The 26,029-nt window shown below is 51.8% G+C and overlaps 2 protein-coding genes across 2 annotated transcripts; one reads left to right on the forward strand and one right to left on the reverse strand.

Annotated features, from left to right (window-relative positions):
- The first annotated feature begins 2,532 nt into the window (after positions 1 to 2,532).
- LLCFC1 (LLLL and CFNLAS motif containing 1) lies at positions 2,533 to 3,810 on the forward strand. The gene is made up of 2 exons (XM_045857592.1): positions 2,533 to 2,784; positions 3,331 to 3,810. Exons 1-2 carry the CDS (start codon positions 2,631 to 2,633, stop codon positions 3,507 to 3,509), a joined length of 333 nt encoding a protein of 110 aa, XP_045713548.1. The 5' UTR covers positions 2,533 to 2,630; the 3' UTR covers positions 3,510 to 3,810.
- A 328-nt stretch (positions 3,811 to 4,138) lies between these two features.
- On the reverse strand, positions 4,139 to 23,240 carry KEL (Kell metallo-endopeptidase (Kell blood group)). The gene is made up of 18 exons (XM_045857590.1): positions 23,155 to 23,240; positions 22,707 to 22,851; positions 22,240 to 22,416; positions 20,598 to 20,722; positions 20,138 to 20,284; positions 16,336 to 16,398; positions 16,055 to 16,243; positions 15,691 to 15,839; positions 14,464 to 14,593; positions 8,329 to 8,439; positions 7,159 to 7,257; positions 6,855 to 6,932; positions 6,320 to 6,420; positions 6,033 to 6,143; positions 5,824 to 5,891; positions 5,451 to 5,620; positions 5,014 to 5,109; positions 4,139 to 4,300 (listed from the first exon to the last, which is right to left on the reverse strand). Exons 1-18 carry the CDS (start codon positions 23,176 to 23,178, stop codon positions 4,139 to 4,141), a joined length of 2,145 nt encoding a protein of 714 aa, XP_045713546.1. The 5' UTR covers positions 23,179 to 23,240.
- Between the last annotated feature and the right edge of the window lie 2,789 nt (positions 23,241 to 26,029).

Here is a 26,029-nt window from a genome sequence, read left to right on the forward strand (position 1 = left end):
GTTGTAGATGGGGCTGATAAGCGGGGCGGCCGCGAGAAAGGAGCAGCACCCAGCCCATAAAGCTAATCTTGGAGGGGGTGGGTGCGGGGCGGCCCGGTCCGAGCTGCACGGAGCAGGTGTGCCCCGTCCTTGGGTCCCGGAGGGTTGCGGGGTCTGCACCCTCTCGCGGGCCCTTCTGTGCCTGCCCATGCTCTCCCTCCAGTGGAAGGGGCAGGTACGAGCCGCTCGGAGGGGAACCAGGTGGTCCCACCTGTCCCAGCCGTAGACTGGAGATGTAGAAACAACTTCATCTTTAAGGAGCTCTCTCTCCTCCCCTCCGGTTCTCCTCCCCGCCACTCCTTCACCTCTGTCACATTCCACACCACTGCCCTGCCTGGCCTTTGTCTCCTCTCCTGCTTCTGCTGCTTTCCTGGCTTCCTAGGGACAAGGACCCACCCCTTCCCCCCAGCCTCTCTCCCTCAGGGAGCAGATTCCTGGCCCCATGACAATGCCTCAAAGTCCAGTGTGACTCAGTAATGCCTGCCAGGTGCCAACTGGTCAGGAGCAATGTCAGGTCCCAGAGTTCCTTGGTACCAAAGCAGCCAGCCTCTTACTCTGATGGGGTGAGGAGGAAGAACACGGGTGATGACTGGGTTTTAATTTATAGGAAATGCGCTCCCACCCACACGCCGGCGGCCACACAGGGGGAGGATGTGAATGCTGTACTTGAAAACACTAATAGTGATGCTGGATGGTGGAACTATTAGCCTTTTTTGTTTGTCACACTTCTTAAATACTTCTGTAATAAAAAAAAAATTAAAAGGCTTCTTGGTTCCTTCAAGGATATTTCCTTTTCAGCACGGGGAGTGGGGCAGGCTGGCGGGGGGGCAACAGAATTGATGGTGGTCAGTAGAAGCAGTTCTTTCCACTCCCTCCTGCACCCACAAGATGCTCCCCACCCCCAGCCACCTGCCCCCTTTAAGCTCGCCCAGCTGGAGATGGCTTTTCTTTCCTCTGGGAACAAATAGGCTCCTCCCCCCAAATAGCCAGGAGGACATTTGAGGATTTTTTTTCCACCCAAGCATCATTCCCTGGACCTGTAGGTCAATGAGTCCAAAGTAGGGGTGAGCAAGGTTGCCTGCTTACTTGAATCTTTCCTCTCCCACCATTAAGTGACCTCCTGTCCTACCCCCCAGCCCCACCTCCCGCCACCTGGCTTGGATCACCAGGAAGTGTATGAGATAGGCAACACGAGTTAAGACCTGTGGGAAGAAATATCACATGCCATGCCCCCTCCCAGAAAGGGTGCATGCTTCTGCGCATGTTCCTGCCCCTGTGTTGGGTGGTTCGTGCGGCTGGAATGTGCAGTGAGCTCGTTGGGACAAATCGAGTGTGTCTAACATCTCCTCCTACCTGTCCTTGTCCTTGCGACCCTCCTGGGCCGCAGGGCCTGTATCTGTTCCTGGTGTTCAGGGCAGGCCTCCATCCTGTCTCCCCAGCCGCACCCTGCCTCATCCTTAACCGTCCTCTCTGTCCCGAGAAGCAGGTGGTAGTTAGCCACAGCCAGGGACTGCCAGCAGGTGGGTGTGTGCTCACCGGGGCCACGGGCAGGGGGGCAGTGGGCCACTGAGGCGGGTTTCTCCAGACCTGTTACTCAGGGCTCCTTGCCCCTCTGCCGCCGCGCTTCTTCTCTGAAGACTCTACCGCCTCCTTCTACCAACGTAAGAAGTTCAGTGAATGAGCCCCTGACCATGTCTCCTCCGTGTCTAAGAGAACACGAGGATGTACAATGAGGGAAGAGGCTGTTCCAGTCTATCAGTACGAAGGACAGAGGCCAGGATGGAGGAGGAAGGAGAGCGTGGGTTCCCCTTGGGCCCAGGGCACCCTCCTGTCTGTCTCTGTCTCTGTCCTGACTCTCTCTCTCCCCCTCCCTCTCTCTCTCACAGACAGACACACACACACACACACACACACACACACACACACAGCACATGAATGGGCCCTTCTCCCACCTTCCACTGCTTGCCCCTCCTCCTCTCTCATTTTCAGGGGACCTGAGTTCCATGCACAGCCCAGCACTTGCCAGTTCTCATTTCCCTGTGTTGTCTGGGCTTCCTCCCAGGCCAGCCCCTTTCCTCAGAGAAAGGCTGCCTGGGAGAGTGGGGAGCTGTGACATTTAGAATCAACCGAGTTCATCGGCATCTTGAGCGGCTCGTTGTCGTCTGTGTGATCACGAGCGGGTGAGTCATTTGCTTTGTGAACCTCGGTATCCTCATCTATCTAATGGGTGTGCCGACACCATTGCTTCGAGACCTGCTTGCTGGAAGGATGTGATGGATGTGAAAGCAAATCACGAACTCTTAAGTCACTGGTGTTGCTCTCCCCAGGATGAGCCACTACGGTCATCCTCAAAGGTCCTGTCGTTCCCTGCCAGCCACTCTCCACTCTCTTGCCCAGTGATGGAACTCTCTAGTGAACTGGAGTGAGTCAGCCCGTGGCTGTGATGTAACAGAGCTCATGAGGTCAAAGTCCTATGGAAGGGAAGGGAAGAAAACAGTGCTGGGAAGGGGTAAGGGCCGGGACAGGGACAGGGGAGGGAGGTGGCAGGTAGCCTGCTGGGCACCGGGGAGCAGGAAGGCCGCAGGCAGTGAATGGGCAGGCCCATGCCTTCCCTGGGCTCCCAGCTCCTCAGGGCAGCGTTTCTGGCAACCCTCCTCCTGCTGCTGCAAGTGAAGGGGGCGGAGCCGCAAAGAGAGAGCCCAGGCCCCAACGAGAGGAGTCAGGAAGAGCAAATACCCTCTGCAGGTGAGTAGAAAAGGGGCACACCATTTGGAGTCTAGGGACCAGAACTGTTTGTAGTCGGTCTCAGATTACTTATCAGGTTAGAGCGAAATCTGAGAGAGGTTCAGGTTGTGGGAGAGTACCCCGATCCCCTATTATTGCCGTGCGAGGGGGGCATGGGAAAGGCCCGCACGTGGGGCCCCGCTCAGGGCAGTGGGAACTGCATGGGGCTTTCACGTGGAGGAGCACAGATGCACCTGTCTGGGAACAGGGCCTCTGGTTCTCCGTCTTTCCCTAAGATGGGCCCCCACTCCCGAATGACGAAATGCTTCGGAAGAGGCGGTGTGAGTTGGAAGAGGAGTGTGCGCGCTCTGGAGTTGGAGCTGTGGTTGCACACAGACCAGAAGGCACACCTCCAGACAGAACGTCACCTCTCTGGTCAAGGATAAGGATGCGGGCAACTGAGTTAAAAGCCCCGGGCCCTAACTGCTCCGGTATTCTCACTTCTTCCCCTTCCAAGGGGCAGGTTAGGATCAGTATTTCAGCATCTTCCCCTTGCTCCTGTCGCAGACCAGAATCGAGAGCAGTACGAAGAGTACTTCGTGGCCTCCTCAGTGGGCGAGAGTTGGCAGAAGGTGGACATGGCCCAGCAAGAGGACGACAAGGCAGTGGAGGGCGCCGCAGTTTGCGAACACCTATTCGACCTAGCCTTGTGCTTGAACCTGGCCAGTGCCATGGTTTTTTTATGAGGGACATTGAGGATGGGATGGTTTTCTGGGCCCTGGGTGAGGACCTGGATAGCTACCTCAGCTTCATGATAGCATACTGACCCTCGGTCCCCTGGGCTCCAGGTCACTACTCCCCAGGGAGACGTACACGCGGCTTCCTGCCCTCCTCGCCTCCCCCTGCCCTGAGCTCCGTCTTCCAGGGCCGGAGACACCAGACCTGTGCCCTCCTCTCGGTCGCCCCTCCCTTGGCCTTGTTCCGCGCCGCAGATTAGGGGGAGGAGGCAGCTACAATAAAAGCAATAAAACCCAGCGAAACAGTCAGGCGCAGATTTGTGAGACTTAATCAAAGCCCTCCCATCTCTAACTGGTCTGTTTAACCGCCCAACGTCTGGGTCACTGAGCATTAGACCTACCAGTCCACCCGTGATTGGTTCTCTCCTTTCTCGTGCCCGTGCGGCTCTGCTCGGAAGTTTCTCCTCTTCCCTTTTATGACTTTGGGGCACAGAGTAAAGCGGGAAAGAGTCATTACGACGCAGGCAGAAACCAAGTTCCAGATTTTATTTTTGGAGAAGAAGGGAAGGGGAGACATCACCCTGATTCCATGGAGGAGGCACTGACACATCCGTACTGAGTTCTCTCTGGGAGCCGGGTTACCAGAGCTGGCAGCGGTGGGAGGGGTTCAGGGGGGCACCTTGTGGACAGTGGAAGTGTCTGGTAAAGTCTAGAGTGTTGCTCAGAGGCCCATGGACCCGGAGGGTGGGTGGGCTCTGAGTGTCCTGGGAATCCTGCGTGCTGAGCTCCCTACACATCACCTGGGAAAGAAGGAAGGTCCACAGCGGGGAAGGAGAATAACAGGGAAGATAAGAGTCAGTAGGCAGGACCTGGCAATGAGGTGGTAAGTAGGGACAGCCGACAAAGACAAGACTACGGATGCGAATGACCGAGGGCCACGTGGAGAAAGGAAGAGTATCTCCCAGCTGTAGGTGATTTAACCTGGCCCTAGGCATCTGGGACAGAGCCTGGCCTGTGGAATCAGACCATTTATAAGTGACCGAGGGGTGGGGTCTACTGGGAGAATTCTGTAAGTGGGAGTTTAAGCATACTGAGGAGTTGGGGGCAGCATCTGTTGAGGGAGTACCTAGTACATGGTGCTTGGATTGTACCAGGTGCAGACCACACCTAGGGGTGAGGTCTTTGAGGAGATACATAGTATATAGACAGCCTGTTAAGGCTCATTTTTTAAGGGGTTTGTATTTCCAGGGAAGAAATGCAAGGGGAAAAACGTCACGCTCCTCTCAGGGAGGGATTTGGGAGTAGTGTTATTGCAGGTGCTGTTTGAAGGGGATTCTAAATTCGGCAGGAGAATCTGTAGCAATATGGAAGGATAGGCCCCAGGGGCCATGTGAGAAAGGATGGTGGTAGGCACATGTCGCAGGTGCCTGAGGAGGAAGAGATTCTTTAAGCATTACGGAGAGGGAATTCATCTGACACAGAGCAAGCCGTGGGGGACATGGTGACTGCCTACCTGGGCATAGCTCCGGAAGAACAGTTGCTGGGGGGTGAGGTCCAGGTCGGGCAGGGTGGCCTCCCCACGGCGCCATAATAGCCTCTTGTCGTATGCCTAGATATGGCGGCGGGATAGGGAGGAACCCTCAGGCTCCAGACCTGGTGCCCTGCACGCAATGCCCAAAACCCGTTCACGGCCCCCTTTCCCAAGTTTTGCACGGACACATTGGTCTGAGACAGGAGAAAATGGACTTGTCAGGAAAACCCATGGATCTCCTAGAAAAGAGGGATCTGTTCGGTAGGAGGCGGGTTTCCCAGGTGGCGACTCTTCAGGGGGATGTGAAGGGCAGAAAGCTTTGCAGCTGTGCTTGCATGAGGATGGAAGAAGGAAAAGTAGGGGGCAGGGTGTCTGTCCTCCCGATAAAAGGAGACCCTGGCCCTTGGGGGATGAGTCACCTGCAGGGCGATGGCCAGCGCCCCCACGTCGGCGGCGCTCTCCAGAGGCGAGTGGAAGCCACCCAAGGAAGTTCCACCGGGTGAGGGAAAGGCAGCGTAGCCTCTCTCCAGGCACTGCAGCTCCCTCTCTAGGGTGTACGTGTCACAAGCCAGGCAGTTCCCAGAGAATACTGTTGGAAACGGGGCCCGGGGAGAAAGCGGTGAGGCCTGGTGTGGGGCTGAGGGCGCGGGGGCGCCACAGACCAGGCCGGCCCCAGAGGTACTGCGAAGGCTCAGGACTGCCCAACCCGGAGCCCTCGCACACCCTCCCCTTCTCCTCCCCTAGGCCCGTGTTCCCCGTGGCCCCGCCTCCCAACGGCCCACTGTTACCCACAGAGCTGGTCGAAGATGTTCAACAGCTCACGGGCCATGATACTACCGGCAGCGCCAAAGTTCACAGCCCTAAGGAGACAGGGCGGGTCTTACCCCCAGAACCCTGTGACAATTTTAACCCCAGTCCTCCAGCCACAAGTCCCATCCATCATAACATCTGCCCATCTCTCTTAGGACATGTCCTGCCCTCCCTCATGGAATGGCCTGTACCTCGGGTAGGCGGGGTGAAAGAACGGTGGTTGTAGGAGTCCGGCGGGGAAGACCACCACGTGGTCAGATACTGAGTAATAGGCCTTGACCCCCCAGGGAGACACCTGCCACCTGTGGGAAGAGCACACAGGAACACCAGCTCCATCTTTTCTTGCCTCTCCCCGAGACACAGGCAGTAACCCAGCTACTTTCACTGTTCCTGTCTCCCTGGGCGCTGGCTCATTCTCTTGCTAATCATGGGCGGGCTTCTCCGGGATTCGGTATCTGTGTCTCCTTTGCTCTCATACCTGTGGTGGGGGAAAGGCTCCAAGAAGCTCTGGATGATTCTGGCTCGACGGGATTGAATGCCACTCAGGAAGGACTGCAGGAAGTTGGGTCCGAGGTGCACCTGGGAAGAGGCAAGAGGCGACGAGTGTACATGCACACCCACATGGCCCGCTGGATGCACTGGAACCCAGCAAGATACGCCATGACACGGGGACATCCCCCATACAGTGGAAACTAGCATGATACCACCGCACCACCAGAGGGCTGGACAGGCCTCACGGTCCGCACACAGATGCACACGCTCAGGTGGGTCAGGGGAATGCACACATGTATGTGTGCACACACACATCGTGACCTGAAAAGGTTCCCTTCTTTTGCTGGCAAGACCCACAGTGTGGCTGTTTGCCCATGAGGCCTGGTGGGCAAGGGGCCAGGAGGGGGTTCTCTTGGACCACCCAGGGAGAGCGGATGGTCTGCCACTCCAGGAGATCAGCAGGTGGAGGGGTGGCGAGGACGTTGAGGACAAAGGCGGGGCGGCCAGGGGCAGGGACCCACCTCACTGTATTTCTGGCTGGCAAGTGCTGGCGTCATGGCCCAGCCAGGGGCCCCCATCTCTACCTGCAGCTGGGTCACCTAGGGAGAGACACGAGGTAGAAGCAACCCAGCGTCCCCTGTCTGTCACAGGGCATTTCTCCTGCTCACTGCCCTGTCCCTGCCTTTTATATTGTCACTAGGGTGTGCATGCCGCATGCTGGTGTTTAAACTTTCTGTGTCCCCTTGTGCCTTTTGCACCCTCCTCCAGCCACGGGGATCTTCTGGTCCAATACTCAGTTGCACTCAACTCCTTCTCCTGGCTCACCCTGTCCTGGGCCTCCTTCCGGGTCTCCTCATCCATCCAGGGAAGGCTTTGGAGGCGGGTAACAAGGGCATGCTTGATGGTAGTGAATAAGTCCATGGCCTGTGGGTGTGAGGGGGCAGGGACAGAGGAACAGGATGAGCGTCAGCCTTGGTCCTGGGTCCTGCCCACTAGGCCTCTGGGAAGCAGCCTTGGCCCTGAGGAGCTGCCAGAGAAGGTGGACAATCTCAGAAAGAGAGAGCAGAAAGTGGTGTTTCCTAGGTGGCCAAAAACCCAGGGTAGAAAGATCTGTGGAGACAGAAAGGGAAGGTGGGAAGAGCCGGTCACTCCTGAGGGTCAACAGGGGAGACAGTTTCTTTCTGTGGGGAGATAGCAGCTTGCTGAGGTGCGGAGACCTGGTCCTTACTCTCAGCCAGGCCATCCACGCAGAAAGCAGAGGGAGGATGAGGACCATCATTCGTCCCTGCTCACCGGGACCCTTGTCCTCATAACCCTCCTTCTTAAGGCGTGCTCTTCCTCTCTCCATCTTCCTGGGTGCTTCCGCATCCCAACAAGTTGACGTCTCCCTGGCTTTACAACCTGCCTGTAGAGTCATCGCTTCCCCAGCCACCTACCATCTAGTGTGTATCTTCTCTCGATGGAGGAGAGTGGATGACAACATCAGGAGCCTGATACTTAGCCTCTCTGTGCTTTAGTTCTCTCTTGATAAAATTAGGATGATGCTAGGATGAAAGTAGTTCGAGCAACGTGCTGACAAGAGTGCCAGGCACATGGAAGGCACTCAAAATGTATTCAGTAGTTATTTATTTTCACTTCTTAAGATCGTATCATCCCATCCTCAGGTCGTTCCCTGCATTTTTTAAAGATCGTAAACAGGGAGTAGCCCTGCAGGTCATCGAGTTCAGTTTTCTCATTTTATGGTTGAGGAAACACAAGAGCAGGAAAGCTGGGTGACCTGTCCAAGTTGGTGCATGTTGTGTACCCTTTGTGCCCCGTGGCCAAACTCTGCAGACTCTGGGGACGTAGCGTGTCCTTCTTTGGGTTCTGTCTGCGTGACCGCCTGACTCCTTAAACGCATCACCATCAAGAAGGGCAAAGCCAACAGAATTAGGAGACGACGGGTTAGGTGGGGAGGGGTGCAGGGACGGGGGCTGGGGAAGAGCTCTCACATACAGCACTCTGGGTGCTCGGGCCGAAGGCCTCACGAACAAACAAGGCTGCCAGGGCCGGCTCGAAGAAGGCTCCGGTCTCCTCCACGCACTGCATCTTTCGATCGTAGGCAGGCTGTGGAGACAACGCGGGATGAGCGGTTTCCATCAAGGGTCTTCCGCATCTGTTTCCCAGGCCCACCTTTTCTAGTCCTCCCCCCAGAGGTTGCTCTCTTTTCTGGACATCCTGGGTTTGTCTCACTTGACTCAGTTATCTGTTCTGTGGGGCACACGTGGGTTCAGTGCTGCTCAGCGACAAAGAGGCTTACTTTTCCAGGATTAGTCTCCTGAGCCTGGACTGGGCAAGTCATCCTTATTTATAGCCTACTGAATGTGAAAGCAAGGCCTCTGGGAGGCTTCCTTATGGAGAATGGAAACACTCCGGGGAAGGAGAGGACTCGGTGCCGATCCTCGCGTGTTCCCTGGCCACTTCACTCCCACCCACCGCAGGCACCGCGCCGGGAGCCCAGCCATGTCTCCCCTTCCCGTGCTTCTTTGCTTAAAATGCAAATTAGAGAAGAGAACTCCTCTCGCTCTTCCACTGCCCTCTCCCACTCTCCAAATGCTTATCGGGGATCATAGGTCTTATAAAGAAGCAAGTCATCAGAGTGAAATTGGGGTGCAGATGCCATCCTGCACTTTGGCAGGAGGAGAGGACTGAAGAAAAGACTGGAGACGTGAATTCAGAGAGCTAAGACGCTTACAGCCAGAGCCGGATGGAACGAAGAAGAAATAGGATGAGACGGGAGACATCTTCAACCTCAAAGGTGGGGAGATGGTAGGATAAAAACCCAAGAGGCCTCTGGCAGCTGGGGTGTTTTTTCACAGCAGGACAAAAAGAATAAGAAAAAGAGAGCTGCTGGGGAGGTTTCGGCGGTGGGCCTGGCTGGCTTGGAGAGTTGGCCAAGGGGCAGGCCCAGAGACGGTAAGAGCAGGCTGAAAAATTGATTTTAGGGGCCAGGGTGGGAATAAGAGAGCTGGCCCAGGAATGACTGGGCTGGGACTGAGGAAAACCAGCTACTATGCTAATTTGGGCTAAGTAGTGAAGTCACAAGACTTCATTCCTGTAACTGATTTACTCCCCTTAGAGCCCCTCTCAGGAGAGGGACTCTAAGCTCTGCTTCCTGAAGACTGGAGAGAGAGTTCCCAGGGCCCCACAGAAGAGGGACCAGAAGGAGAAGGCCAGCAGTGCCCTCATGAAGAAGGGAGTCCAGGGCCTGCCTATTAGGACATTTATCATTTTGCAGGTGGCTCCAGACTCAGTCGCTCACACTGTGTGTTCTTGTCCCCTCCCCATGAGACCCGTTCAGGACCTGGTGAGAAGGGAATGAGATACTTTCTTTAGTGCAGTAGTTGCAGCTCTGGAGCGCAAATGTGAAATGCAAACACAAGTGGAAAGGAAACCTGGGTCTGACAGTAATGACTGGGGGCCTCCCTCGGTGTCCATTCCCCACCGGCCTGCCTGCAACAAGCTTGGCTTTGAGGTGACACCGGGTACAGCAGGAAATAGCATCTGCCCTTTCCACACCTCCTGGTCCTGGAGGTGTCCCCTGATCCCTTTCGCTGCTGCCTGCCCCTTTCTCCAACCGCCTTCGCCTGCTCCACACTGGTCCCCATGGCCTGGGCCATGGCAGGCCTTGAACTGGTTGCAGGGAGTAAAGGTGCTGCCTCAGGCTCACCCCCGTGCCACTCTGGGAATCATTAAACTGACTATTTCTTAAACACTCGGAAAATTACATGCAATGACTGAGGGCCCATCTAGGATCCCTGGGGACAAATAAGGTCAAAGTAATAGCGATTTCTCTGGTTAATAGGTTCACCACACTAGGACATACCACCAACCAGGAGTCACAAAGTCAAACAGGGGCCATGAGGTGACATAACTGAGAGGAGCTGACCAACATCAGAAGCACAGGATGTGGAGAGACGATGGCAACTGGAAGAGAGCATGCCCAGTCCAAACTGAGATGCTGCAAGTTTTTGCCCGGGCAGAGGCTGGCCCAGCTATGCCCAAGCATCACGTCACGTTTGCAACAACAAAGGATAAAAATGCAATTCTTGGTGTGCCATCTCCTCATTTTTGAAGCTTGGTGATTAATGAAAAGTTTATAAAAAGCTTCCAAGGCCAACAAGACACAGTGATAGGTCAGATCCACCCTCTCGGACCACCTCAATACCACCTCCGCACAGAGAATTCAGCATTTACCGAATGCCGCTTTTTAACTTAAACCTCAGCACTTCAGACACACTGGCTACAAAAGTGAGTGGACCCAATACCTGGTCCAACTTCCTTACAGAGCTGTTTAAAAGAAGAGATGAAACAATACATGGAAAGTACTCCGTAAATTCTGAACTATCACCCCACTGGCATGATTTTGATTTCAAGAAGACATCTCATAAAACCACAAATTAAATCCTTGTGAATTAGATGGAGAAGTCTATGTTGGATGATAGTGTGATTTGAGTGGATGCTCAGCGGGCTGAGCCACAACAAAACCTCAAAGATGAATGACTCCAAGATGGTATGAGCTTCCCTGGCCAGGACTATGGAAAATTGTAAGATGCTCCCCACCTAACACGCCCTCTCTCCTTTTCCTGTCTTATTTCTCCATAACATGCATTACCACCTAAGATATTTTATTTAGTTAGTTTACTGCCTTTCTTCATCCATTAGAATATAAGTGTCTGAGGGCAGAGTTTGTTGTCTATTTTGTTCACTGCAGTCTGTGGTGCCTAGAGAAGTGTCTGGGGTCTAGTAGGTGCTCAGGAAGCATGTGCTACATAATGAATAGATAAATCTACAGGCCTGGCTTGACCCAACACTCTTCCCTCTTCAGAATCTTAATAGTAGCCCTGGCTGGCGTAGCTCAGTGGATTGAGTGCGGGCTGCAAACCAAAGTGTCGTAGGTTCGATTCCCAGTCAGGGTACATGCCTGGGTTGCAGACCATGACCCCCAGCAACCGCACCGCACATTGATGTTTCTCTCTCTCTCTCTCTCTCTCTCTCTCTCTCTCTCTCTCTCTCTCTCCTTCCCTCCCTTCCCTCTCTATAAATAAATAAATAAAATCTAAAAAAAAAGAATCTTAATAGTAGTCTAGACTGTAGATGAAGATACACTATAAAACTGCAAATGATCTAAGGTGGAAAAGGAAAGGTAATATAATGGATGACTGACAAAAAAAAATTGAAGTTACCTGAATAATTTGGGCCACTGGGCTAAATATAAATAGCTCATATTTCACAGGTACAAATGTGAAGCCCTACTTTTATTCCCCAAAACTCAGCTTTCCAAATTTAATAAGACCTGGCTTAATAGCCATTTTTATTGACTGGATCTTCAAAATTCATCAACAAAATATGGTCATATAATGAGACTTAGCAGTCTTTTTGTATAAGGCCACTACTAAGTAGAATGCATTCAAAAGAACATGGTTAGAATTCTTAACTTAATAGCCATTGAATAACACCACAAATTCTTCCCTGGCTGGCATAGCTCAATGGATTGAGCATGGGCTGCAAACCAAAGCATTGCAGGTTCAATTCCCAGTCAGGGCACATGCCTGGGTTGTGGGCCACGGCCCCCAGCAACCGCACATTGATGTTTCTCTCTCTCTCTCTCTCTCTCTTTCTCCCTCCCTTCCCTCTCTAAAAATAAGCAAATAAAATCTTTAAAAACCCCCCCACAAATTCTGGTCAAATTAAGGCCGGAACCTTGGTAGTGTCCCCAACTTCACTCTCCTTCTCACAGCACACATCTGTCAGGTAATCTTGTCCCTCACTTCCAAATCACATTCTTTTATAATATGCCAAAGTCCCTACAGTGACCTACCAGGCCCTGTATGCTCCCCAGCTTCCCACTCTGAACTCCTCCCTATTACAATCCTGTCTGCACCCTCTGGTCCAGTTGCGCTGCCTCCCTGCTGATCGTCAAACCTCTGCGCATGCTCCCTTGGCAGAAAGCCACTCTTCTCAGCCAGAGTCACCAGGAGGACTTCCCATAGTGCACCACGATTTAGCCAGCCAGTCCCCTGCTTTGACCCAGGGAGACAATAGCCCTTTCTTTGCCAGAAATCTTCAACTCTCTAGACCTTGCTTCCATCCTACCTCTTGTGCAGAGAGCCTACGGGTCCGTCAAACCCACCCAGACCTCTCCCTCTTGGGAATTTCAAGAGTATCTGTTGTCTAAACCAAAGTTTCCTTGGAATGTACCTATGCCCTTTCATTTATTTGTTGTACGCCTGCTTTTGTGTTACAAGGACAGAGTTGAGTGGTTGCAACACAGACCATTAGACCAAGCTAAAAATTTTACTATCTTGACCTTTACAGAACTTGCCGACCCGTTTTCTGTGCCACCCACGTATTTCTTAATCCTGCAGAGTACATGGTCGACAACATGGCCTCATGAGCCAGACGAGTTGTTCTGGTGTCTGTTCCTTCATTTCTGAGCTGTGTGGTCTTGTGAAAGTTACTTGTTGTCTCTGAGGCCCTCAGTGTGTTTCTGGGAGGATTAAATAAAATCATTTATGCTAAAAGTTGCATGCAATGAAAAGGGTAAGCTACACAATGTATATCAGCTATTATCACTACGTTATATTTGGTACCGTTGTTTCAGAGAGGTGATGTGCCTTCCCCAGAGTCACACAGCTGTTTACTGGTAGCGCTATATCCTAATCAATGCATTATGTGTGTGTGTGTGTGTGTGTGTGTGTGTGTGTGTAAAGGATGGCAGCTTTAGCAATTTGTAAGTCTCCTAAGTTCGACTGTCAGTTTCAGCATTGGTGCTCTTTCCCCTCAGTCAAAAAATGTCATCAGGCCACGGCTCTGGGATTTACAGGAAGCCGTTCATTGCCAGGGATTTTGTAGCAACCCCAACGCCCCAACTAAGAGGAGTGAGGACTCTGCTCTTCTTCATCGGAGTCAAGAGAAAGTCTGAGCAGAAGGAATCCTCTTGGGGCCTTGCCCACATGAGTGAGAGTCCTAAGGAGGAGTGTTTTTGTTGTTGTTGTTGTTGTTGTTGTTGTTGTTGTTGTTGTTGTTGTTTTAAGCACAGTGATTAAGCACGCAGGCTCTGGAGCCAGACTGTCAGAGTTCAAATCCTAGCTCTTCCAACTTCCTAGGCATTCTACCTTGGCCAGGTTCTGTAACATGTGTGCCTGGACATCCCTGTTTATAAAACTGGGACACAATGATGTGCCTACCTCGTGGGAAAGCTGTGAGGACTGGAGCAGCTCATCTATCTAAAGGGCTTAGAGAAATGTCTAGCACATGATAAATCCTTAATGAGCAATAAGTAAACTCCAGGCCCCATGCACACCTAGCCCCTCTCTGAATCCCATAAATGTTTCAGGGTGCCAAAGCAGTGAGCTTCGCCAAGGCAGAAAAATGGTTCATAAACTACTAAAAAAACACAGTGATTTTCAAGACGAAACTGAGACCTTCACTAAAGTTGGGGTGTCTCTAACACATGAGATGCCCCCACTTGCGTTTGGGTGTGTCTACCTCAGGACTTCACCATCTTCTGTGGAGGAGTGTCTCTAGTCTTCCCTAACACGGTAGACTTTGGTAGGTGGAGTGCACTTGCTCTACAGCGCCCCCCTCAGGTGTACTGAGATCTGTACCACGCACCCCCTAGCGAGGCCCGGCCGATGCCACTGGATGTTGGAGATGGATTCTTGGTGAAGAACTTGAGCACCAAACACCGGAATCACCCAGAGAGAGGAAAAGCTGCTGCTTGCTACATCTGTCTCTCATCCCGTCCTCCAATCACACAGCTCAGGAGAGCGAAGCAAATAGCTTAAGGGTCTTGACACAGGAAAAGTACCTCTCGATGATTTCAGAGTTCTATATTTAAACTTCCATACTCAGCACAGGGCCGTAGACATAGCCAAGTGTGTGCCTAAAAGGTCTGGAGCCTTGTACCTGGGTTCTCAAGGTCAGCGTCGCATGCCCAACCTGTGTGCTTTCATGGAAAGCCCAGACGTCGAGAGGCACCTGCCCTCATGTCCACTACCTGAGAGCAACAGGGCCAAATGCACCCTCACAATGACAGGTGCTCCTCTAGCCCCCAGTGCGAGACGGTTCCTCCCCTCCTCTCCTCACCGGAGGTGGCCGTCCCATCAGCTCCTGGAGTTTCCAGTTCAGCAATCGGCGTGCCTCCCGGAACGAACTGTTCAGTGCTGGGGAAAGGCTCCCCACCAGCCCGAAGATCATGTGGCTCTGCAGGAAGTCACTGCGGAGGAGAAAGAGACCCACACTTGCACCCCGGTGCTCTGGGGATCCCTAAAGCAAAGCCTCCCCTTGCCTAGGTCCCCTGCACTCTGGGGAGAAGCCCCTGCTCCTCTGTATTTAACAACTGTTTGACTGTGAAAAAGTGAAGGAGAGCATTTCTCAGTGTGGGATGGGACTGATACAAAAAAGAAAAAGAACTAGGTGAAGTATCAGACTTCTCAAGTCCCAGGGAGAGAAGGATCTGGACTAGACAAAGGCTGGGCGTTGAGTTAGCAAAACTGATTCATCTACTTCCACAAGCAATAAACCTCGGCTCATCTTGGGATGTGTCTTCCAAGCACAACAAAGCTGAGGTCAGGGAGCTTTCTGCGACCTGCTGGCAATTCGATGAGCAGGTTGGCCCCGTGCCCTCACCTGAACCTGCTCACGCCCACACGAACGCTTGTCTGCTTCCATCAAGAAGCACTTCTAGATGTTGCTGCCACCGAGTTTCTATGAAGAAGGGCCCAAGCCCCTGGGCAGAAGCCCCTTCCGGTGGTGGCCACACAGACATCAGGGATGGCGGAGAGCCCCACACACAGTCTCCCCCTCATGTGCCCACCTTCCTTGACTTCCTGACCGTTCTCACAAGGTCTCCGGGGTCCTCTCATCACGCCCGGGAAATGGCCTCTCCCTCAGCTTTCCCCCCGCAGAGCGGCCCAGCCTTCACTTCCTTCATCTGCTCGTCTCGCTGCCTCCTACTCCCGCCTGTGCCCAGCGGTGGCTGACAAGACATACCTGGCCGAGCTGTCCCCATGACGGGCCTTCCAGCACCTCCTATAGCTCATAGGCTCTTCACAGGCTGGGTTCTACTCCCGGCAAATCTGGTGTCTTCCCAGACCCCTGTATCCCTCCTTTCATTCACGTTTTCCCTTCCCCGTGACCCCCAAGCCTCCCAGCCTTCCTCCATTCCCTTTGTGGCTGTCCACCCAACCCGTTCTGTGGCCCATGTGTCCGAGTCTCTCCCATCCTCCTGGGAGGCCCTTCCCGGCCTGCATTCTCCAAAGTCGTCTGTACCCCTGATGCCTCTGGACCTCCCCAACCCCTCCTGGTGCCAACCTGTGGTTTGACAGCTGTTCTTCCACCAGTTGCGACATGTTTTTCAAATAATCCAGGTCATGGACCACGACGGCCTGGGAGGGGCTCAGGGACATCTGTGTGAATGTTGCTTGCAGGCAGGACAACCAGTCAATGGCCGGGGCCATTTCCTTAGAAGAAGGACACAGAGGCTGAGGGGAACGGGGAGGAGGAGGGGGGAAAGGAGAAGGATCTTCCTGTCTCCCGGATTTGAGGGGAAGCAGGGAAGGGGTGGTCAGGGATGGAAAAGAATTGAGGGAATGTGGAGGAAGAAGGTAAGGAGGTGAAGAAAGTGTGGGAGAGAGACCTTCATGCCCATGCTCCTCCAGTCCCCAGTGCAAGTCACCTGCAGCTGCTCTATGGTGACAATCTGGAAGAGCTTCTCCCGTGCCTGCTGCTGTTCCAGGGGCCTCAGGAACTGGAACAGCCGCGAGGTGATGGAGATGGACACGGAGGCATGCTGTTGCACTTGGATGGGGTCTCCTCCCAGCAAGGACCCCAGCTCGTTCAGGTAAGTCAGGTACTCCCGCACGATCTAGGGGACGGGTAACCTCAGTCACAGCCACCAGAGACCCCGCCTTTCTCCTTGCATCCCAGGTCGAGCCCTTTGTCCACCATCCATCTTACCTGGGCGTAGATCTTTTGTTCCTGCTTTTGCTTGAGGGGAACGTCAAACTCTGGCTGGTCTATCTGGACACAAGAGAGACTGGACAGAAGTGGGTCGTGTGGAGGAAGGAGAGGGCGGGTGTGGGGGCATGGGGCCTGCGCCATGCAAGATGGCCTCAGGAAATGGAATGAAGACGGCGCAGGCAGAGAAGGAGCGAGAGTCCAAAGAAAGGAAGGGGCTGGGGGCAAGGGGCATGGAAGGAAGGAGTCCAGACAAGGAACTGGGGAGAGAAGGTGGGCATTTCAACCAGTTTTGGGGGTGCTTAGCAAGAGAAACCTAATAGTTCATGTCCTGAGGGGGACCACTTCTGGGTGAGGGCCAGATCTGGATGTAAGGGTGAGATGCCGCTCCAGGTGCAATATTTAAGAGGTACTAAAAGCTGAGTATCAAAATAACTAATATCCTAATTGATATTTTTAAAAATCAGAATGAATGCTAAGAATCCATACTGATTAAAACAGCAAAGCTTTGGTCATCATGCTGGGGGGGAGGTTCCCCCCAAAATCCTCAGTGTACTTTTGATCTGCTTTTTTGAAAAATTATAGATGTTTTCAAAGAAGTCTACAATAGCATTTTAATTCATTTTGAAAAACAAAATTACCTTTTTTCAAATAATCTGTGATGAACAGAAATGTGATATTTTGTTCATCATGGATTGTTGCACTGACTTTGATTTTTAAAACCTATTCATTAAAATATGGTTTATCTTGACTACTGAACCTTGGGTACCCTCCTAAATCTTGCAGCCAAGTAGCTTGCTCACGTGCCTGGCCTCACCTTAGTTCTGGCACAGGCGTGTCTTTGACTCTATTCTGAAGATTGTTTCTCCCACACTTTCCCTTTTCCCACTTCAATATCCACCCCCACCAGCTTGAGCTCTATTCCTGTCCCTACTTTGAAAAAACTTTCACCTGACTCCTCTGTTGTTGGGAGCCGCCCTGCCTGGTTTCAGAAACTGTAACCCCTCCTGGCTAAGGCTGAGTAAAAAGACCTCGGGACCATATGCCACTTAAGAGACAAAGCTTATCTTCCTTGTAGGGGCCCCGCCTCTGCCCCCTTTCACTTCACCCTGCTTGGCCCGGGGTGGGGGTGGGGGGATGACTGGTTAGCCAATGATGGGTAAGATTCCTCAAAAAAGGGACGACCTAAGACAGGCATGGTCTCGAAGGGGCCCTCAGGGAAGGACTTGGGGGGCTATAAAGAAAGGGGGTGATGGACCCTCGCCCCTTGGCTTTGACATAGCTTGAGTCCTTATTCTGTCTGCAAGAAGTCTCCTAATCTCTTGGCTGCCTTACTTCCCCTGCCTGAATTAAACCAGAAACAATGCCTTAAGCTAGAAACAATTCTGGAGGTGGGTGCAGCCCTGTTCTGAAAAGGGTAGGTTCCCTGGGGCGATCAGGCCTAAGAAAATATGCATAAAATGCTATAAAACCTACTTTGCTAATACCCTCAATTTAAATGATAAGGGTCTAAGCAGGAAGTGAGTTTGTTCCCCAAAGTTTTATGGCCCTTAAACTATCTGACCCTGACTCAGAATAAGCTCTCAGAGTTCTCTGAATGTTACCTATTGTTTAATCATTTCTGCCTGACAATGATTGATGAGCTTTACGTGTACACCCTGTATTCCTATGCAAATTAAACACAGTAAAAGCCCATTGAGGAACAGGTTCCTGGTCCTTCTCCTTTGAGAGATTGGCTACCTTTCCTCCCAAAGCAGATCGTGTCTTCACAGACTTATTCTCATCCATGAGGGCCTGGCAGGGAGGCGGGGAGGCTCTGTGGGCAGAACCCCCCCATACTTTGTCACATGTTATGTCCAAACTAAAAACTACATTGTCTGTATCACTGCTTCAGCTTCCTCACCTTCCTCAGAACCTGTGCAGGACCCGTGAGTATCTCCATAGCCATCTCTGATATTATCTCTAGGAGGTTCCCAGTGCTGTCTCCTCATTCCTTATTCTCTGAGTTCAGAAACTTTAGAATCTGAGATGAGCCATTCCTCTAGAAACTGGCTGCTCTCCTGTCCTATGTGGCTCACGCATGCTGGTCTGACTCCCGCCTCACTGCCTGTTCCCGCTCTTCTCTGCCCCACCCCCTCACTGGGCTGGGCCCTCTGTAGTCCATTCTCTCTGCCCATTCTCCCCAGAGGCGACCTGGTCTCAAGTTGCTAGTGACCACCCTCCTCCCATTCACACCAAATCAAAACTGGGGCTGGAGGAGGGTCATTTTTTTATTTATCTGCCTTTCTTTTGTACAGTCAATCTGTCACCAATCGCACTGGACCATGAGCACAAGAATAAAGTCACCTAAGCCTCTGGGCCATCCTGACCTTTCCTTTCCATTTCTCCTGCAAGCATCTTAGTTCATAGCCTCAAAATTGTTCAATTTCTCAGCACTTCCAGGTTGACCTCCCAAACTGCTGACTCTGCTGAAGCTCAGTACACAACCATTGTATTTGAAAGATCTTTTTTTTTTTTTCCTATTGTCAACAGTTATCATATTAGTCTGGCTCCTTAGATATGGAATAACTAGTCCAACCTTATGTCTTCAGGCTTCCTTCTACGTCCAACTGCATACCCTCCTTAACCCCTATTCACTAGACCTGCCTCCTCACTGAACCCACAGAGGAATCAGACCATCCCAGGGTCTTCCCTTAGCTCAGGACTTTCCCCTGCTGCCCTTTCCTTGCCCTTCAGCTTCACCTTTACCTGTGTGAACCAACCATGCTTCAGGGCTCAGCTCCCATTCTCCCCTCTCTGAGCCTTTCCTTAACCATTTCAGACCTTAACTGATTCCCAAAGGCCATTAATCTGGGCACCCCCTTTGGAACTGAAGTCTAGGACACCTCATACTTCTTATATATTTATCCTCTTACAAATCTGTGAAATTTTTGAGAATGGAGCCAAATACATAGCGTCACATTGCCTACCACAATACCAATGCCCCCAGTGTTTTTATTTGTTGATTTGCTCAACAGACACCTGGTCTGGGCCTCTAGCTGCCTGGCCTTGTGCTGAGGAACAAAGGTGAATGAGTGGACTTGTTCTTAAGAGGCTTATGGTCTTCAATACAGTGTTAAATGCTGAGAGCATGGGGAAGGGGGGAGTGGCGTTCCCTAAGTCTTGCAAGGGTATCAGTGAAGAATTCCTAGAAGAGACAACAATGTAAGCCAAAATTTGGAAAATAGGTAAGTTTTCCAGGCTGAGTGTAGGAGACTGGGGAGTAGTGTTGCAGGCCAAGGGAGTCATGTATTGGAAGGACTGAGGGGCTGTGAGTGAGCATGCCTTGGAGTTCAAGGAGCAGAAGGAGAGGTGGCAGGAGATGCAGAAGTCTGTAGGAATCAGACTGTGAAAAGACTGGCAAGGCTTAGCTAAAACAATTAAGAACTACCTCCTGATGATCTGGTGATTGAAGGCATTTACACAGAGATAATGGCATAATTAGCTCTTGATTGAGAAAGCCCCTCAGAAGAGAATAAAGTAAATAAGAAAGGGGTGATGTGGGAGATAGGAGTTAAGAGGCTCTGGGGTAATCTGATAAGCAAGGAAGACCAAAACCACTTCTGTTTTCCTAGGACCAGCCTTGCTACTTTTCCCCCTAATCTTGCCTAGTGTCCCTGACTCTCACATAAATAATTTGCCCTAAAGATAGGTCTTTTCCCATCGCACATTTATCCCGTCTCCCCCTTCCCCTAAGAGATGATAGTCTAGAATTCCAGGCAGGCCCAGGTCTCCCCTGCGTTTTTACCAGGACATCCCTCACCTGGATGATAGGCGAGTGCGAAGAGGTGGGATGAGGTCCCAGATAAGCTCTGAAGAAGGGGAAGTGATCATACTGACTCATCAGAAGTCTCAGAGTTCGGTTGAAATCTAAGGAAGTCCAGTTACTGGAGACTGGCCAGCCTCCAAGCTGGGAAGAAGAGAGAAAAGGCTTCAGCATACTGGCCTCCTCTGGCACCTGCCCCCCCTTCCTCAGACAGGTGTTATTTCCTGACTTCTACTCTCGATTCCTTTGATCGCTCCAGAGCTCCACCTCTATCTGTCTTTCTCCAGCCTCACCCAAGGTCCTAATACTTCCACAGGGCACTGCCATTTCCACCTCCTTCCTACATCTTGGGCATCCCTAGGAAAGAGACCAACCCTCTAGAAAATAAAATGGCAACCCTGAGCATACATTGGTCTTATATAACATGTGTCCAGAGAAGTCATGCCCCGTGTCTCACCTCCTCAATCACCTGTCTGAGGGGACCAGCCCCTGCAGCCTCGATGGCATTTGTGTCCAGGCAGGAGCGGTAGAACTGGAAGGCTTTCTCCTCCCCAGACCCTGGGGGCCATGACTGGGGGTCATCTAGAAAAGAAACGTGGTTAATGACAGGAGTGGGGCCCCCCTAGAGACAAGCAGAGAAGGTGTGAGACAGAGAACTTATAGGGAGGAAAGGAAAGACTGGAGGGAAAAGGGAAAGGAGGGAAGGAATAGAGAGGTGAGGAAATTTGGGAATACGGAAGACTGTCCAATTTGGATGGGAACACCTACATGGAAGGGTCAAAGCAGGGAACAGAGTGCAGAGAAGACAATGAGGAAAATAAAGGGAGGGTGAGAAATAAAATAAGGAGGAAAAGACAGGGAAGAAAAGGAAGAGCGAAGAACAAGTGGGATATGGCTAAAGGAGGAAGGGTAGAAATGGAAGGCAGGATGGAGACGAACAGGAGAATTAGAGAACCCAGAGGGACCGAAGGGAGAAAAGTTCAGAAGGAAAGGGTTACCAAAGGGGGGAAACAGGATGGGCTCCCCTAGTCCAGACTCCTCACTCTTTGGTTCCGCCCAGAATGAACAGACACATGACAACAACCCAAACGCATACCCACTGGGATCACCACCCTCTAACATCCAGCACCTCTCCCTCCGCCCCCTGATAGCTCTTCACTCCACGGTGGGCAGCAGAATTTGTCCTAAGCCTATTGTTCCTTTTCATCTCTGTGCCTTAGTTCAAAACACGGCCCCCACCAAGGGCGAGCCTACTTCTACTCTTTCTGCATCCCAAGGAGGGGAGAGGGAGCCATTTATTTCTCCCAAATTTCAGCTGGCATTGCCAACACACTGTCCAGGTTCCTTTACGTGGGCAATACATGGCACTCTTAAAAGTTTGTATTCCCAAATCCTCGCCACCATCCACCAGCTTTCTGGGGCCCATTTCCAACCCCCAGGGGGCCTCAGTTCCCCCCTCATTACTTCCCTTTCAGGTCTTTTCTCCACCATCACTATCTCCAGGACTCTTCTTTACCCCCAGGGTTTTTAATTTGGCTCTGCTCTTCGAGCAGATCTATATTCATTCTCTTAACACAGCCATAGACAGTCTGCTGTGTCACTGGTTTCCCAACTCTGCCACCTTCTTCTTTCCACCTTCATCTCCCATTGTCCCTCCCCATGATCCCATTTCCTGAAGATCAAGAAGAGTTTGAAGGCTAGAGGTTGAGAGTGATGGAGAAAGGAATTCAAGTGCAAAAGCTCTGGGGAGATGCTGGCGGGGAAGGTACCATGCACAGGACAGAAATGGAGAATGTAAGGGACACAACAAAGAAGATGGAGCTTGATAACACGGAGAATGTGGAGAGAGCAGTGTCATCATGAACGGAAAGGAAAGAGGATGATGGGGATTAAGCCAAGACAAGTGAGGGACCAGAAGACACAGATGAGAGGAGGTGCCTGGGGCAAAAGGTACAGCAAGAGAGCAACAAACCTGGGAGCCCACTGGGGGTGGTGCAGACCAGCTGTGCGACACCCACACAGGTGTGGGAGCCGTGATGGCTCCAGGCTCGGAGTCACGCATTTGCACAGAGAATCTTGGCCCGGCACTCCTTACTTACCCAGTATCCTCTGAAGTCGGCTCTTGTTCTCCTCAGCAAGGGCCTGAAAAGAAGTATTGGCTCCTTCGGCCTCTGCACAGGCATAACTGAAGAAGTCGGTGCAAGGGGGCACACTGGTGTTCCCGGAGGCCTGGTAGTATTTCAGGAGACGCCAGCAAGCGGGCGTCTTGCAGGGGCCTGTGGGGAAAAGCTCAGAGCTGGGAAAGAAGAGAGAGGCGAGGGCTCCCCCAAGGGGCTGGGCAAAGGAATGCTGGGTGAGGACCAAGGAGAGACCCTGGTGAGAAGGAAATGATCTTGCCAGTTTCTGGGGGAGGAAGTCAGGGGGAAAGGACCTAGGAGGGGGTAGGTGGGAGGGGCAGGATGAGTGGTGGATTAAGTTGGGCTACACGGAGCCTCAGGTGATGGATGGGTGGGGCCCATGACTGAGAGAGGGCTGATGGGTTTAGGGGTTCCAGGATCCTGCTTACGAGGCCCACAGCTCCAGAAGATGTAGTACAAAACCACAGAAGAACCAAGGAACAGGCCTAAAAGCAGGACAGCTGTTAGCAGCCGCCTGGCTGGGGCCCACCATCTGCTCCGTTGTTCCGTGGGCTGCTCCTCTTCTGGGGGCCTCTGTGCACGCAGGGAGCCAGGGAGTGAGAAACACAAGAGGGAGGGGGTTGGGACAGCAGGGTGGGCGAAGGGAAGGGGACAGGGTAAAGGGGAGAGAATGAAGAAGTTAGTGCTAGGGCCCCCTTGTTCGGAGGTCATTCTCCTCATTCTCCCTAAACACAGACGTGTGCAGCCCCTGGGAGGTGCTCAGACAAGGGACGCCGCCTGCCCTGCGTGAAGGCTCAAGCAGGCAGCGAGGGGCTGGATGCCGGAGCTGGAAGGGTATCATACACCCCCCCAGCACAGGTCAAGGACATCACTTACCTCCTGGCTCCACAGAGTCCCCATTCTGCTCTCCCAGCTGGGTCCCCGTGGTTCTCTCCGCGTGTGTCCCCACCCTCCAGAGCCGAGTGAGCAGAAGGAGAGCGACACTGGTTCAGGACTTGGGGCGTACACTAAAGAAAGTTAGATCGGCTCCTTTTGACACCTTGACCCACCCACTCCACCACCACGTATTTTCCTCCCAGGGAAGCGACCCCAGACGGGCTGCAGAATGAACCTGTGCCCTGAATGCACCACTAGGCACTGTCACCTCCTGTCCCTTCTCCCTTATACCCACCAAGCCTCTCACGCCCCACCCCTCCCGTGGGGATGGGGCCTTCTCACACAGCAGCCACCCCCGCTCCTCAGCCCAGGCCTCTGACTTCAAAAAGAAATGGTTTTCCCCAGAGGACTTGCCTTCTGCCTATGTGTCCGTCTGTCTATCCTTTTCTTTGGCTCCCCAGATCCTTCTTGGTTCTGCTCTGGACGCTGAGTCTGAAGACTGGGATCCAGGAAATGGCCTCCTGCCTCCTCCCACCCCAGTTTGTTGGTCCTGGAGAAGGGGCACTTCTGCCACTCACCGCCCCTGCCATCCCCATACGCACACCATTGGCCTCTGGGTGGAGCCTGGTTATCAGTCCAGAGACACCCTGGCCTCTCCTCCTTTATCTCAGCTTCTCAGGGGAGGCACAGCGGGAAGTCCTCACTCCCCCAGCGATCTTGCCCTTGGGAGGCATCTCTTGCCCTGCTCCGGGCCTTTGCCAGAGTCTCTTGTCTTTATAATGTTCAGACATAAGTCATGTGCTACTTCCTGATATGTCGAGTTCTCCAAATTAGCCTCTGGAGCATCCTAATTTGTCCGACAGTGAGTGGTGAACACTACTCACAGCGAGGGAGAGGAAAACCCCGGTATCCCCAAACTCTCTTTAAAAAGTCCCCATTTTCCAATGTCTGAGCAACTTCTTATCCTCTTCTTGTATTCCACCAAGATGTGAGACAAACCACAAGTGGAAAAACAGGTTCACCGTCTCTTATCCTTTACTGCGGCGGAGATGGTCTGATAGGATTGTATTGCTCTTAGAAACTCTGAAACACATGCAAAGGATGACAGCTATTATTGGTTGTTGGCCCACAATATGCAAAGTGTACACTAGTCCTTTAGTCCTACACTAATCTGTCAAAGGAGGTATGATTATTTTGTTTTATGGATGGGGAAATTGGAGGTACAGATTGAGAAAGATACTTTCCCAAGATTACATGACTAGTAACTGGTAGAACCCAGATTGAAATCAACTCCAGGCTGTCTAGATCTAAAAATCCTGCTCTGCACTAGATCACATGATCCTTATCTGTGAAATACAGAGTATATTTACTGAGTCCACCAGATGAAGAATGGTAGAGCCGAGACAGACGCAAAGGGCTGGAGCACAGGGAAGGTGTGGCCCATTGAGAAATGACCACCTCTGATTGTCTTGTTGCTGGGAAGGGGAGAGGGACAGAAGATCAGAACGGTAAGGTCAACATCTGAAAATAAAGGAGGCACAAAGTTACAAACAAGGATGCAATATTTTCTAGGTAAGGTGTGTGTGTGTGTGTGTGTGTGTGTGTGTGTGTGTGTGTGTTTAAGTAGAGGTAAGGAAATGAAAGAATTGAATTTAGAGGGGAAGGAGGATGGGAAGAAGTAAAAGGAATAGCTCCTTGCTTTGTTGTGTGCAACACAATCAGTAACCAGTAAGTGTTATTTGTAGCAGATGCTCTAACTTAAGAATGAGAGCATCAGACCAGGCAAAGGTATGAGTCTTTGGTCTCCATGAAGACAAGATACAGCTAATAGCTATCTATGCAAACTTCCCTAGACTCTCATACTGGATATCTTCTTGCTGAGTCTAGTGTTCTCACCAAGCCAATAGCTTCATTTCATACCTAGTTCTTGAACTCAACACATCTTGCTGGTGACTTAGTATCCAAACTCAGCCATGAGTTTGACTTTTTCTATTGATGGCACTCAAAGGATGTCTACCTCCTGTAATCCCCATGGAAGGCTCACCTGGGCATATTAGGCAGCTAGTGCTGGAGATTGAGAATAAACGTCTGTGGGCGTGGAGCTGATTTACAAGACTTCACCTGAGTCTGCCAGGGGTTGGAGAGCCACAGTGTGAATTTAAGGCAAAACCCTTAGAGTGTATATAAGCCTAAATCTGTGCAAGCAAGCTCAGGTGCAAACTCTGAAGGATAAGTGTTAGGCCTAAAAGAGGGGGAAGAGGCAATAGTCAGAAGCATAACCGGAAAGAATTTAACTGGTCATGGTCAATGTTAAAATCATTAGTTTTGGAAAAAAATTTTCCATAAAAGTAGGGTGGCATTATGACCATTTACATGAGTGGAAGTGCTGGTTTGAAGTTCACAGATAAGAAACTGCCACATTGCTACGGGGCCTGACATGCCCTGCAATGCTCAAGGGCGTGCATAATGAGGGCCACCGTTTATGTGATATAAGTATTTGTAGATGCTCCTCACACAGAAGACTAACCTAGTTGGGTTCCTCGCATTTCTTTTCTATGTTTGATTTCTGCTGGTTTCCTATAAGGCGCCAATATTTCTGCTGCCATACAGGTGGACCAAGACCCTTACCCGCCCTGGAGAGGGTGTGAGGTTTTCAGTAAAGTGGGTGTGATGGTTTGGATTTCTTATCTAGCAACTATTCACTACTCTTCCCGTCCCACTAGCAACAAAACACTTCTCCTGGTCCATCGAGGTTGGGCTTGGCCATGTGACTTACTTTAGCCAATGGAACATTACTAACCATGATGCAAATGGAAACTGAGTCTTAAAATTACTTGCATGATTTGGCTTGACTTTTGCACTCAGGAGATCCTTG

This window comes from Phyllostomus hastatus, unplaced genomic scaffold (genome assembly GCF_019186645.2).
Source record: "Phyllostomus hastatus isolate PE091 unplaced genomic scaffold, TTU_PhHast_1.1 phas_scaffold_142, whole genome shotgun sequence".
Classification (NCBI taxonomy): Eukaryota; Metazoa; Chordata; class Mammalia; order Chiroptera; family Phyllostomidae; genus Phyllostomus; species Phyllostomus hastatus.